Genomic DNA, 12,698 nt, shown 5'->3' with positions numbered 1-12,698 from the left:
CTATCACGGCTCACCCGGTTTTTATAAATCCCTCACTAAATCTTCTCTGAGTGCATCGATAGGACACAATAAAATCCGTATTTAATACTCTTTAGATGTATATTTTATTTCATAAATCGGTTGGTAATCTGTTTGGCAGGTTTAAATAACCGCACCCAATTCGATAAACAGCTAAACTTTGAACACTTATAAATCAATAACTGATGACAACATACAATATGTTAACCACTATTATCGTCACGTGACATGATCCGTTAAACCGGCAGCGTGCATAATAATAAATAACACATGCTTCACAGCTTTGTTTTCATAAATTTACATTTCCCACTCGCAAAACTCCAGTGTCGCGTATGTACGTGACACTAAAAGCGACCGATCTTAAAAAGGGGTGTTACAAGGGTCACTTTTAGGTGCTCCGTTTTTCCCAACTGCTAAGAATGGCTGCGAACAACGGCCCCTCGCGACATAGTTACTGAAAGTTTTAGACATCGAGTGCTTTCAAGTTGAAGCCCTTAACAACCAGAATACTGAGACCCATGAATTTGGAGAAAGACTTTCCTTTTTTGTTGGGAGCGAAGGCTCACAGGTATTGGAGACATTTTGCTAAGGAGTTTACGTGTCGGAATTTAGGCTCACCGGGTTTATGACGTTAAGCGGTCGTCTAATAAGTGCTCCTGTATTTTCATCTTAAAGGGGAACTATGTTCTTTATAGATAGGTATCTCTTATATTTTGAGTGTTCTCTTCTTAACATTTACCACAAATGGTATATGTGAGAAAAATATAGACAATGAGTGCAAATTTCACAATCTTCCGATAAGCGAAAGACGTCATCTCATCTTTTGGTAAGTGATGATGCCGTGGTCTAAGTTGTTAGCGGGCTAACCTGTTAGGGGTATGGCAGTCAAATTAAATCCATACCCGTAATCAGTTTCTACGCGGAATTTTTCTAGCCAAGGTGGTAGCCACTAGCCACGACCGAAGCCCCAGATCATCGAGATTAATTTATGTGTGTGTGTTTATACCTTTTATTAAATTCCACATTGGTATCATGAATAGAAAGATAATAATCGAGTTTTATAACGTAGGAATTCCAAGTAAGAAGTTAATTTATAGCAAAATTATGAGAATCCCGAGATGTCATTTTTATGAAACATTATTAAAGTTTTCATATTCCGCGGGCCATAGCCGGAATGTTGGCTTTTTACAAAAGAATAAGTCAAAGCTTTGATGAAAGAATTTGTTTTTAAAAGTAAAATGAATAACTTAAATCCACTTTTCCAGTAGCATTTTTAGATAAAAGATACATTAAGAAAATCCAATGATATGCATATTAAGTTATATGTAAATGAAGATAGATATATGTGAATTACTAATATCATGCTCGTATAATTTCACGCCCGAACATTGTGCGATAGCATCGACCGCTTTTTACAAATCTATTATTTAATGGCGCGGGCTACATACAACTATAACTATATACTTTGTTTCAGGACGCGACCCATACATCCTCTGCTACCTGACGTCCTGGTCAGCGAAGAGGCCCAGCGCTGGGAGGTTCACACCTGAGAACATTGACCCAACACTCTGCACTCACGTCATATACGCCTTCGCCACTTTAAAAGACCACAAGCTCGCTGAGGGTGACGAGAAGGATGCCGATATGTATGACAAGGTCGTCGCTTTGAGAGAGAAGAACCCCAACTTGAAGGTAAATTCATTGATAGTATAGGTACTCACTCATTGAAATTTGCTAAATCCCCTATGCCGCTTTTTTCCAGCAGTTTTCTGGGAATCGTTTGATGCAGTCATAACACCACGATGATGATGCGTAGCGTTGCCATTTGAATACCTAGAAATTCCACTGTCTATCGGTACTCCGTCCACTCGCCCTACCCATTATCTCTTGCTTTGCCACATGTTGGTTACTTTGGTTTACCAACGACCTAACTTCTTATTCGATAACGTAGAGGTTCTTTAATTATAGCTCACTATGTCACCCACTGAATGATTCTGCAATGTATTACGCCTATAGTTATCGATCATATTTCGAACTCATAATTTATCACTATTCAAATTGAGTAAATAAGGAACACACAGTTAAATATATTCAAAATAGTATTACAAAGTCATCTAATAACTTAACAATATGGAGTAAGGCTACAAACTCTGCCTTAAGCTGTGCATTGGCAACACTGGCACAAAAAAATCCAACTAAACAAACATTCCCGTCACACGTTCCGTTATTCTTTGCTTTATTTTCAATAATCAATTAATTAGAAATAATAAATACTACTTCTTAAACGTCATAACCAACAATTATAACAAAGCTCAAATATAATATAATTCAAACCATTATCTGATTGAAGATTGAGAAACTCATTGTGAAGTACCAATTAATTAGACACGAAATCCGATTAGAATAATTGCCTAGAGGCGTATCGGTATCTGATGAAGTTTAGTAATTCAATATAATTTAATATCAAAACTGAGATGGAATTTCAGTATTCATGAAAATTTATCTTTTATATTGATTGTGTTTATAAGTCGCGTGATGCCATTTATGTAAAAGTAAAACTCATACTATATGTAGACTATGTATTACTATATGGGTTAAAACGTAAATATATCTTTTTAAATCAGTCTCGTACTCACTGAGTTCAGAGCTTCAAAAACACAGAAATATACTATTTAGTTTTTCATAATGTCATTAAAATGGATACTTATTCGCTACTGAGTCGCAAAAAAAGGCCAAAACTTTCAATAAATGATACACCACACAAAAGTATGAAAGAAAAGAGAAACCATAAAAATATTTGCAATCTTTTTCATACAATGAATGACGTATAAAGTTTAGAGAAAATAGTGATTAGTAAATAGATCAGAACAATTTAAATAGTAAATTAACCCGGATTCACAAAATTCCGAACAAACCCGTATCATAACAATGCACAAATTTGAGTTTTATTCCACAAAACCAACTCAAAATACTAAATTTATTGCGAAAAAAAATGATTAAGCTTCAATATAACCAAATAAAGTTTATCTGCTAATAACACTTTGATGAATCATATACAGCGATTTTATTGCATCAATTGAGTTGAAAATTGTTCTTAGTTACGCTAAATTAATGTTCTTACTTCCAGCATTCATAATGGCAGTAAATTACTTCCGCGGAGCTATATTTTTCAAAGGGTACGCTTAGATTCTTACTAGACACTTTGTATTTTCTCTCAGACTGATTGGCACTTTAGACGTCTTGACAGTGCATTGTCGGTGGCCAGACAATGGTTTGAAGTCTAGTCTGAGCTTTGAGAGTTAACTTCGAGTTGTTTACACTGTATTTCATTTGTTTTTCATTTTTTTTTTTTTTTACTGTTTCTCCGGCAAATTCCTAACAGGTTAGCAAATATATTTCCAAGTAAGGATATTTCCTTATTTATATTAGTTTATATTTTCATTAGTTAAGTAAATCTTTACTAAATTAGATTAGTCAAAAGCTCTACTACTAAATACGTCATTTGCCAGGTTCTTCTGGCTATCGGCGGTTGGGCGTTCGGCTCCACTCCCTTCAAGGAGCTGACATCCAACGTGTTCCGTATGAACCAGTTTGTGTACGAAGCCATCGAGTTCCTCAGGGACTACCAGTTCAACGGTCTTGACATCGATTGGGAGTACCCACGGTAAACTTTACACTATTGTATTTTTCAATCAAACAATCAATCAATTTTTTATTTTGCTTTAACATGTTTACAACATGTGTACATGCAACATGTTTACATAGGTGTTAATTAAATTTTATAAGTATCACATATCCTGCCAAGATTGGCGTGCCAAAATTATTAGTTAATGATTATATAAATTTTCTACATTAAATAACAAGTCACGAACTACGTCCACCCACGAACTTTGTCCAGCAGTGATTAGTTGACATGATGATGGTGCTAATTTCAGTGCGGCGGTGAACCATCTGTTGCACATTCCCCCACTGAGCATGACCGGATTCGATTTCAGACAATTGAAAACTAAAACGCGACCTAAAAGTTATGTTTCACAGGATGAAAGAACCATTCGAACTTTTTACTATAAACTAAATAAAAAAAAATTGAGTTCCCGATCTTTTCTCATCATGATCTTCAATATATTTGTCGATATATCAATAAACATATATACAAGGTCTTCCTCAAGAATTTGGTTTTGAAACTGGCAGTTCTGGATATATGCACGTTCAAATAAATAAGCAAAAAAACTCTTCAGGTTTAATATTCGTTCATCATCATATTATGGACCCATTACTGGCATATTTCATGTACAACGTCTTCTTCCGTAGTGAGAAAAGTTTAGGCTGTAGTCTACGACGCTGGCCCACATTCACTCACTCCTTTTGAGAACATGATGTAGAATTCTCAGGCATACAGGTTTCCTCACGATGTTTTCCTTCACTGTTGAAGCAAGTGAGGTTTTATTGCTTAGGAAAGTTAGAAGGGCTTGCTGGGGTTCGAACTTGGCCCCCCGAAAGAAAATCCGAAGTCCTAACCTCTACGCGCTTAATCAGCGCTTCTTGTACATAAGTCCATAATTAAGATTTTAACGATTGGTTTAACAGTGGGGCCGACGACCGAGCTGCATTCGTCTCTCTTCTAAAGGAATTGCGGCTAGCCTTCGAGGGTGAAGCCAAATCATCTGGACAGCCCCGACTTCTGCTCTCCGCTGCTGTGCCAGCCTCATTTGAAGCCATCGCTGCGGGTTACGATGTTCCTGAAATATCTAAGTATTTGGTAAGTAATTTTATTAAAATCTACAATTGACGGCCGATTGGCGCAGTTTGCAGCGACTCTGCTTTCTGAGTCCAAGGCCGTGGGTTCGATTCCCACTACTGGAAAATGTTTGTGTGATGAGCATGAATGTTTTTCAGTGTCTGGATGTTTATATGTATATTGCTATTTATTTATGTATGCATAACAATATTCATCAGTCATCTTAGTACCTATAATACAAGCTACGCTAACTTCGGAACTAGCTGGCGGTGTGTTTATTGTCGTAGTATATTAATTAATTTATTTATATTTATATTTATTTAATTATTGTCTCCCATTATTATCTCGTGATACGCAAGTCTTGACATTTGGAGCCTGTAATGGGCAGCTCGTGACACTCAAATGTGCTAATACTGTTGAAAAGCATGTTGGACTATGGCCCTTGACATTTTGAGCCTTTCATCATAACCATCATATCGACACATTACCGGCCCACTCCAGGGCACTCCTCCCACAATGAGAAGCGGTTAAGGTCACAGTCCACCATGTTGGCCCAATCCGAATTGGTGGACTCCACATACGTTTGAGAACATTATGGAGAACTCTCAACAGTGGCGTGCATAGAGGGTATGCACAGGGTATACAGATGAAATAAAATGACAAAAATCTCCAGTACGCTAATAAATACTTAAGAGTTGGCTTTTCAGAACTCTTACAATGCCTATCCTTAAGTTTTATATATCTCGTACTGGAGATTTTCTTTATTTTATATCATCTGCATACCTTGTGCATACCCTCTGCAAGCCACTGATTCTCAGGCAGGCAGCATTCCTCACGATGTTTTCCTTCACCGCTGAAGCGAGTGATTTTTAGAGTTAAAATAACATAGAAAAGTTTGAGGTGCGTGCTGGGATTTGAACTCGGCCCCCGGAAAGTGAAGTCAAGCTCCTACCCACTGGGCTATCAAGGCTTGTTGAGCCGCTGAGCCGCTTGGGGCAGGTAATAGGTCAATAATTAAGATGCAAGATAGCAAAATGATTGTAAATGTTGATGTTGGAAAAGAGCAACTACTGAGTTTCTTGCCGGCTCTCAAACATACATACTTGACGTTTCAAAAGTGCTTATAAAGTAGGCCTACTTGAAATAAATGAATTTGAATTTGAATTATGCTCCGTAGTCGATTCCCGGGTCTGCTCTGCTTCATGTTTATATGACGAGCGGGGACCACACAGAAGTTTGCATCCTGCGTGCCACCAATGACAAATCGCTTGCTCAAACGACCCCACCTTATTATTAGCTCTCAATACGCAAACTTCCTGCTTAGAACACAGGTTGGACGCATATAGTGGGCCTTATATAAATTCTCAGTACCAGCGCAGAGTTAGCAAATTGGCAATGTCAATTGTCATTCCTCGAAGAGTTAGTTAATCTTTTGGTGCCGTTTATTGCCACTAACATATGATCATAACCTTGAAAGCCCGTCAACCCGCATCTTAGCAGCATGGTAGTTTAAGCTCTATAACCCTTCCTCCCATAATATAAGCCAGTACCCACCAGTGGGATGTTAAAACGCATATGGTAATGATGATGAGTTCATTCATACCAGTGATTGTTAAAATGCTTATCAAGTTTAGGACTAAAGACCGAACTTTTACCAGGACTACATAAACGTGATGACGTACGACTTCCACGGACAATGGGAGCGCCAGGTCGGGCACAACAGCCCCCTGTTCCCCCTCGAGAGTGCGACCAGCTATCAGAAAAAACTCACCGTGGTAAGTAAAGAACAACTTTGTTATACAAAGTAACTCTAAGTTAAGGCTCACCCACATTTAGTTACGTTGAAAAGTTTTTTTGCGTAAATGTATTCTCTATGACATTGTTATTATAACTGCGTACCAATTTTTTTTATTCCATTACGAGTTAGCCCTTGACTGCAATCTCACCTGCTGGTAAGAGATGATGCAGTCTAAAATGGTAACGGGCTCACGTGTTAAGGGTATGACAGTTATACTAAACTTATTACCTCTAATTGGTTTCTACGCGACATCGTATCGGAACGCTTAATCGCTTTCCAGTACGTCTTTGTCGGTAGGGTGGTAACTAGCTAACAGACCTTTCGAGAGAAAATTCAGAAAAAATACATTCACAAAATGCCTCCGCCGAGGATCGATCTCGGGACCTTCCACTTATGTCCACATAGCACATCGCTGCGCCATTACGTAAATGTTGAAAGCTAAAAAAAAGCATGCCAAATTGTACTCTCTTGCTCTATGCAGTGTCTTCAATCATTCATTCATTCATATTTTAATGCAATAACTTAGAAACTAGTTGGTATTGACAAGTTCGCAACGAACATTGGCAACTCTAAGTTAAATTTTGTAAGCGGGCTATACAAAAAAGTCTCACCGTCGACTATTCACTCAGTTTTATAACAACTTAGGTACTTTATGCTGAACGACATTAAGTTCACTTTTCCACGCTCTTATTTAATTGAATTTATCGTCGGATCGATTTTATATGCGAATGCCTTTAAACTGTTGACGTAATATGATTTTATTAAACAATTGTATCTCGGTTGTAAACGACGTATATCGTTTCTCAATAAATTATCACGCTATAAGTCTTATTTTATTATACTGACTATAAACGTGGGTAGACCCTAGTTTTTAATAGTAACCAACGTTAAAGTTTTTCTATCAGTTCGCTTCCTTGTTATTTTTCTCTGTTAGACTAAAGCGGCTGTAGTTTACTGGCCAGTAAATTCTTCAGCAAATTGTGTTTTCTAAACAGTTAAATTATACTTAGTTGGAGCAGTGTTTCTTGCAGATGGCGCAATATAGAAACTACACTTTCTTGTTTAAAATGGGTATAAAATACAAGGAATATAATTAATAGTAAAATTTATATAATAGTATTCTTGTGACTAAAACTAAAACTTTATAGGTTGAGTTTGTGTATTACCCTAAAGTTTTAGTTTTTGTCAAACCTCAGCTCGGTTTGACCTTTATTAAAAGTGTTTTGTAACCGACCTTTAAAAAACCTAATGAAAAGCGGAGGAAATCTCAAATTTTATAGCCACGTGTCTTGAAATCTCTGAATTGATTGTTTCTTTTAATTTTATGATTTCACCATAGCCATTTCAAAAGTTAAAGGTTATTTCAAACCACTATTAAGAAAAGCCCTTAAAATTAAGGTTTTATATCTTCATAATCATCATCATATAAATAAATAAATTATGTGAACCAATGGAAGTCCACTTCTGGACATAGGTATTACGTTGGGAGTTGCCTAGACTTGAGATTATTTATGTAATAAAACATGAATATTTCTATTGGATAGAAGCAGGCATTACTCTGCAGAATTCCAGGACCATACAGATTCTCCTGCTCTTTGCGGAGTATAGCAAATTAAGCTTAATTTTCATAATTAATATTTCTCCATCTGGTTCACTTCGCTAAGTGAAACACATAAGATATACATTATATTTGGAGTTTTTTATTGAAGGACTACTCGGCACGCGAATGGGTCCGCCAAGGTGCTCCCAAAGAAAAACTGATGATAGGTATGCCAACCTACGGACGGTCGTTCACTCTGATAAACGAGACGCAATTCGACATAGGTGCTCCTGCATCTGGCGGTGGTGAGTTTACCAACAATTTATTTAACTTAAGTAGTGGTAGCTTAGCTTATTGTTACAGAGCTCGTCCGGGGATGTACTACCACCTTGTTCTTCTTCTTGTCTTTCTCCCGCCAAACATCATTGCTGCATCCGATGTGTAGGGCGTGGTTGTAGCTAGAGACACATGAGGCTTAACAAATAGCGGCTCAGCCATCGTCGGGTCAGTCAAGTATGTCTGTTTGTAGTGGCTCTACTACCGGTACAGAAGGCAGATTCTACCGAGAAGAAGCCGGCAAGAAACTCAGCAGTTGCTCTTTTCCAACATCATTTTACAATTTGACAATCATTGTTCTATCTTGTGTGAGATGAAAGCGGAGCTGCTTGCTTCCAAACAACCTTTTCATTACGAAATTCATCAATGGTATAGCAATTTCAATGTATTAAATGTGTTTTTATATATTCTTATATAGTTTATGGACATAGGACGGTACTTTATGGGACGTGTTTCTTGCATGCCCTGCGAAGTATCTCTGTTTAAAGTCTTCCACTTTTAATATTATTATAGAAGTCGCCTATTACTTTAAGAAAAAAACCTTCTAAAGTCCGATATTTAGCCCACCGCTTGTTTCTGAACGTAGCGAAGTATCAAAGAAAATATAAATAAATAAATTGAAGTTTCTTTTTTTATAATTCCAGTACAAAACTTGACAATACTCAAATAAATGCATATACTTGTAGTATTTATACGGCCCTCATGAAAGCCGCAGCGTTGGTCGGCCCCCAACGAGGTGGACACATGATATCAAACGAGTCGCTGGGAGCCGCGGGAAACAAGCGGCCCAGAACCGTTGATTTTGGAAGTACCTATAAAAGACCTATGTCCAGCAGTGGACTTCAATCGGTTGAAGTGATGAAAAATAATACTTTAAAAAATCTTGTTACCTTATCTAGGCCAATCTCCAAAACAACTGGACAAATTTTTATTCACAGGCATGTAACGGTAGGCGTAGCTTATATTACTTCCTTTGGTTTAAACAGCCAGTAATATAAGATTCTCTTATCTATCTATCTATTGCATTGAATTGCTAAGAAACCACAAAGATTTTTAACCAATGTTTAACCTTTCATTTTATTTTTATCTTATCCCCTAGGTCTAGCTGGAAAGTTCACAAATGAAGCCGGTTTCATGTCGTACTACGAGATCTGCGATTTCCTGAGGGAAGATAACACCACGCTCGTGTGGGATAACGAACAGATGGTGCCGTTTGCGTACAGGGACGACCAGTGGGTCGGATTTGACGATGAGAGATCGCTGAAGACTAAGGTATGTAGTTTAAGAGCCGACTGATAACAATAGACAAGGGAACCAACATCAAGAGAAAAAAAACTGCATGTAGAATTAGGAAATATTATAACCAGCTGTATGGACTTCAACTTCACTTCCGGGGGGCCGAGTTCGAAATCCAGTACGCACCTCTAAGTTATGTGCGTTTTAAATTAAAATATCACTTGCTTCAACGGTGAAGGAAAACATCGTGAGGAAACCTACATGCCTGAGAGTTCTCCATAATGTTCTCAAAGGTGTGTGAAGTCCACCAATCCCCAGTGCGGATTAGCTGGGTGGACTACGGCCTTAACCCCTTCTGATTGTGGGAGGGGAGTTTTTGATTGTTCATGCATCCTTCGGGAACCGTACGTTTTCCCGAGATTAAAATCAACCTATGTTCTAATCCAAAGTATCGTCTTTCCAAAATTCAGTCAAATGGAAGAGGTGGGGTTGTGACAACTTTCCTTTCTGTCACCGCACAGCACACAGTTTCTAAAGCGATTTCATATCTACTGGGATACAGGCTTAACCTGCTGTTTGGGTGTGCGATGCGATTAAGATCATGCGCGCTCTGAAAGATAATTGGAAGCAATGAACTACAGTAACACTTTCTGCATCAGTAAGGAAAAGCGTAGTTACGAAACCTTTATGCCTACGTTTTCAAAGGGGCTTGAAATTGACCAATCTACACTTGGCAGCATGGTGGATTACATCATAAGCACTTCCCATTTTAAGAAGAGATTCACGCCCTGTAGTGGGCCCGTAATGTGTTGCTAAAGATAATAATGTCCCTTACTTTTTTTTTTATATATTACGACTATACACATCGCTATTCGCCATCTAGCCCCAAAGTAAGCGTAGCTTGTGTTATGGGTACTAATGTGACTGATGAATATTTTTATGAATAATACACATAAATACTTATAATATACAGATAAACGCCTAGACACTGCAAAACATTCATGTTCATTCAAATAATTTCCAGTTATGGGAATCGAACCCACCTTGGGATTAGAAAGTAGGGTGGCTGCCCACTGCGCCAATCGGCCGTCAAATATCAAAAAAAAATTATTAGTTACCATATCTGTAAGCCTCTTAATTAAAATGGTTCAACTGTTTAAACTGATAGTTACCTTCAAATTTCAGATGGCTTGGCTCAAAGAGGAAGGCTTCGGAGGTATCATGGTGTGGTCCATCGACATGGATGACTTCAGAGGCTCGTGTGGTACCGGCAAATACCCTCTCATCACTGCCATGAAGCAAGAACTTGGTGATTTCAAAGTCAAGCTGGAGTATGATGGACCATATGAATCTTCGAACCCCAATGGCCAATATACTACTAAAGATCGTGAGTACACTTAGCAATAATAAATAATAAGCCCCGTATAAAATAACTTTGTTAAAGCCTACGTAATGTAACTAATGAGTTTACGACGACGACGATAGGTCCATTTTTAACATGGAGGGTATAATACACATTTGCCCATGTTTACTGAACCTAGGAATCGCATTAATCGGATGCCTATTGATTTAGGTGATTCCTAGAGAAAAAAAAGTTTCACGATATCTTATGTGATGTCTAACGATGTTACGTGCCGCCTAAAGACATCGATTCGGCGGATAGCAAAATTTAAGTGAATCGTTAACCGACACTTGACAGATGAAAAAAAATATAAAATCGGTTTTTTTAATAACCTTTAATTCTTTCGATAAATGAAAAATATGATAATAAAAACACAAAGTACCACACCTTGTGGCAGGAACTATAGACAAGTTAGGTTGTATAAGTTGCCGAGTGAAAATCGATTGGTTAAAGGTAAATGTAAATGTATGCCTAGGAAGCGTTAGGCGTTATTTACTTAGACATTGACTTGTCCATCGTTAGTGAAAACGGACATAATTCCTATAACTTTTAATACGCTTACTAATTTTGGAGGCAAAATTTTTCAATTTATCGTCTGCTTCCAGTTCTATTACTTTTTCACGATTCTATGGCGTAATTACATAAATTACGAAATCACTTTTTATTTTGTTAGTTTATTCATAAATGGGACTTATTACGCATTATAAAATGCGATTCATACAACATTTACAACATTGTCAAATATCAAAATAAAACTATATTATTACCTTCTTAGACAGACTTGAAAACAGACAAGTATATTTTTCAACTTCCATGGTACGTTTAGTTAAATTCATTTTGGACTTAGCTTAGAATTATCCTTCTGTTTTAATTTACTTCAGTTTTAGGCTTCTGGTCTTTATTCTCTTTCAACATCTTCTGACTTTTGTCTTATTAAATCACAGCCAACGAAGTCAGCTGCGAAGAAGAAGACGGCCACATTTCCTACCATCCTGACAAAGCGGACTGCACCATGTACTACATGTGCGAAGGGGAGAGGAAGCACCACATGCCCTGCCCACAGAACCTGGTGTTCAACTACAATGAGAACGTCTGCGACTGGCCGGAAAACGTTGAAGGTTGTCAGCACCACACTCAGGCACCTGCAGCTAGGAGATAAGGTTAAGTTAGGCTAGTATCTAGTATCTAATCCTCCCATGATATTTGATTCAATTAATACCACCAATAAAATGTAGCATGCTTGGGTTATTTTATCTGTTATATTCTGTAGATTATTCACTTACACTTTTCACTTTATTCTTACTTTTGACTTTATTTCAACATCATTATTATCAACATCTTTGGTCCTTGATTTCCTATTACTCCGTCGTGGAACCCATTTGATTTAGGTGTCGATATATTTTAAAATTCTTACCTCTCCTTTCATCTTCCTACTTTATAACATTAACTTGTGTTTGTATCGTTAAAGTTAAATAATTTCTAGAATGGCCATTATCAATTTCACCCAAAACTGCAACCCAAATACTATACGGATGTATTGTGGATTTTTCTGCAATCTGTTGGAATCTTTTGTTTCAATTTTTCGATGGTCACATGCAAATCTTTTTTGCATAATTTACAATCTATAACA

At 37.4% G+C, this 12,698-nt stretch overlaps 1 protein-coding gene across 1 annotated transcript in view; it reads left to right on the top strand.

Annotated features, from left to right (window-relative positions):
- The window catches only part of LOC120629249 (chitotriosidase-1), a 52,968-nt gene extending 40,689 nt beyond the window's left edge, over positions 1-12,279 (top strand). Inside the window, exons 9-16 of the mRNA XM_039898124.1 lie at positions 1,493-1,710; positions 3,528-3,682; positions 4,606-4,777; positions 6,415-6,531; positions 8,264-8,399; positions 9,530-9,702; positions 10,852-11,053; positions 12,013-12,279. Coding sequence (XP_039754058.1) covers positions 1,493-1,710; positions 3,528-3,682; positions 4,606-4,777; positions 6,415-6,531; positions 8,264-8,399; positions 9,530-9,702; positions 10,852-11,053; positions 12,013-12,227 — 1,388 coding nt within the window. The 3' untranslated portion in view covers positions 12,228-12,279. The remainder of the gene's footprint in view (positions 1-1,492; positions 1,711-3,527; positions 3,683-4,605; positions 4,778-6,414; positions 6,532-8,263; positions 8,400-9,529; positions 9,703-10,851; positions 11,054-12,012) is intronic.
- The last annotated feature ends 419 nt before the right edge of the window (positions 12,280-12,698 follow it).

Source organism: Pararge aegeria, chromosome 14 (assembly GCF_905163445.1).
Source record: "Pararge aegeria chromosome 14, ilParAegt1.1, whole genome shotgun sequence".
Taxonomy (NCBI): Eukaryota; Metazoa; Arthropoda; class Insecta; order Lepidoptera; family Nymphalidae; genus Pararge; species Pararge aegeria.
Note: the sequence above shows the minus strand (reverse complement) of the source record. Positions and strands in the feature narration are given on the sequence as shown.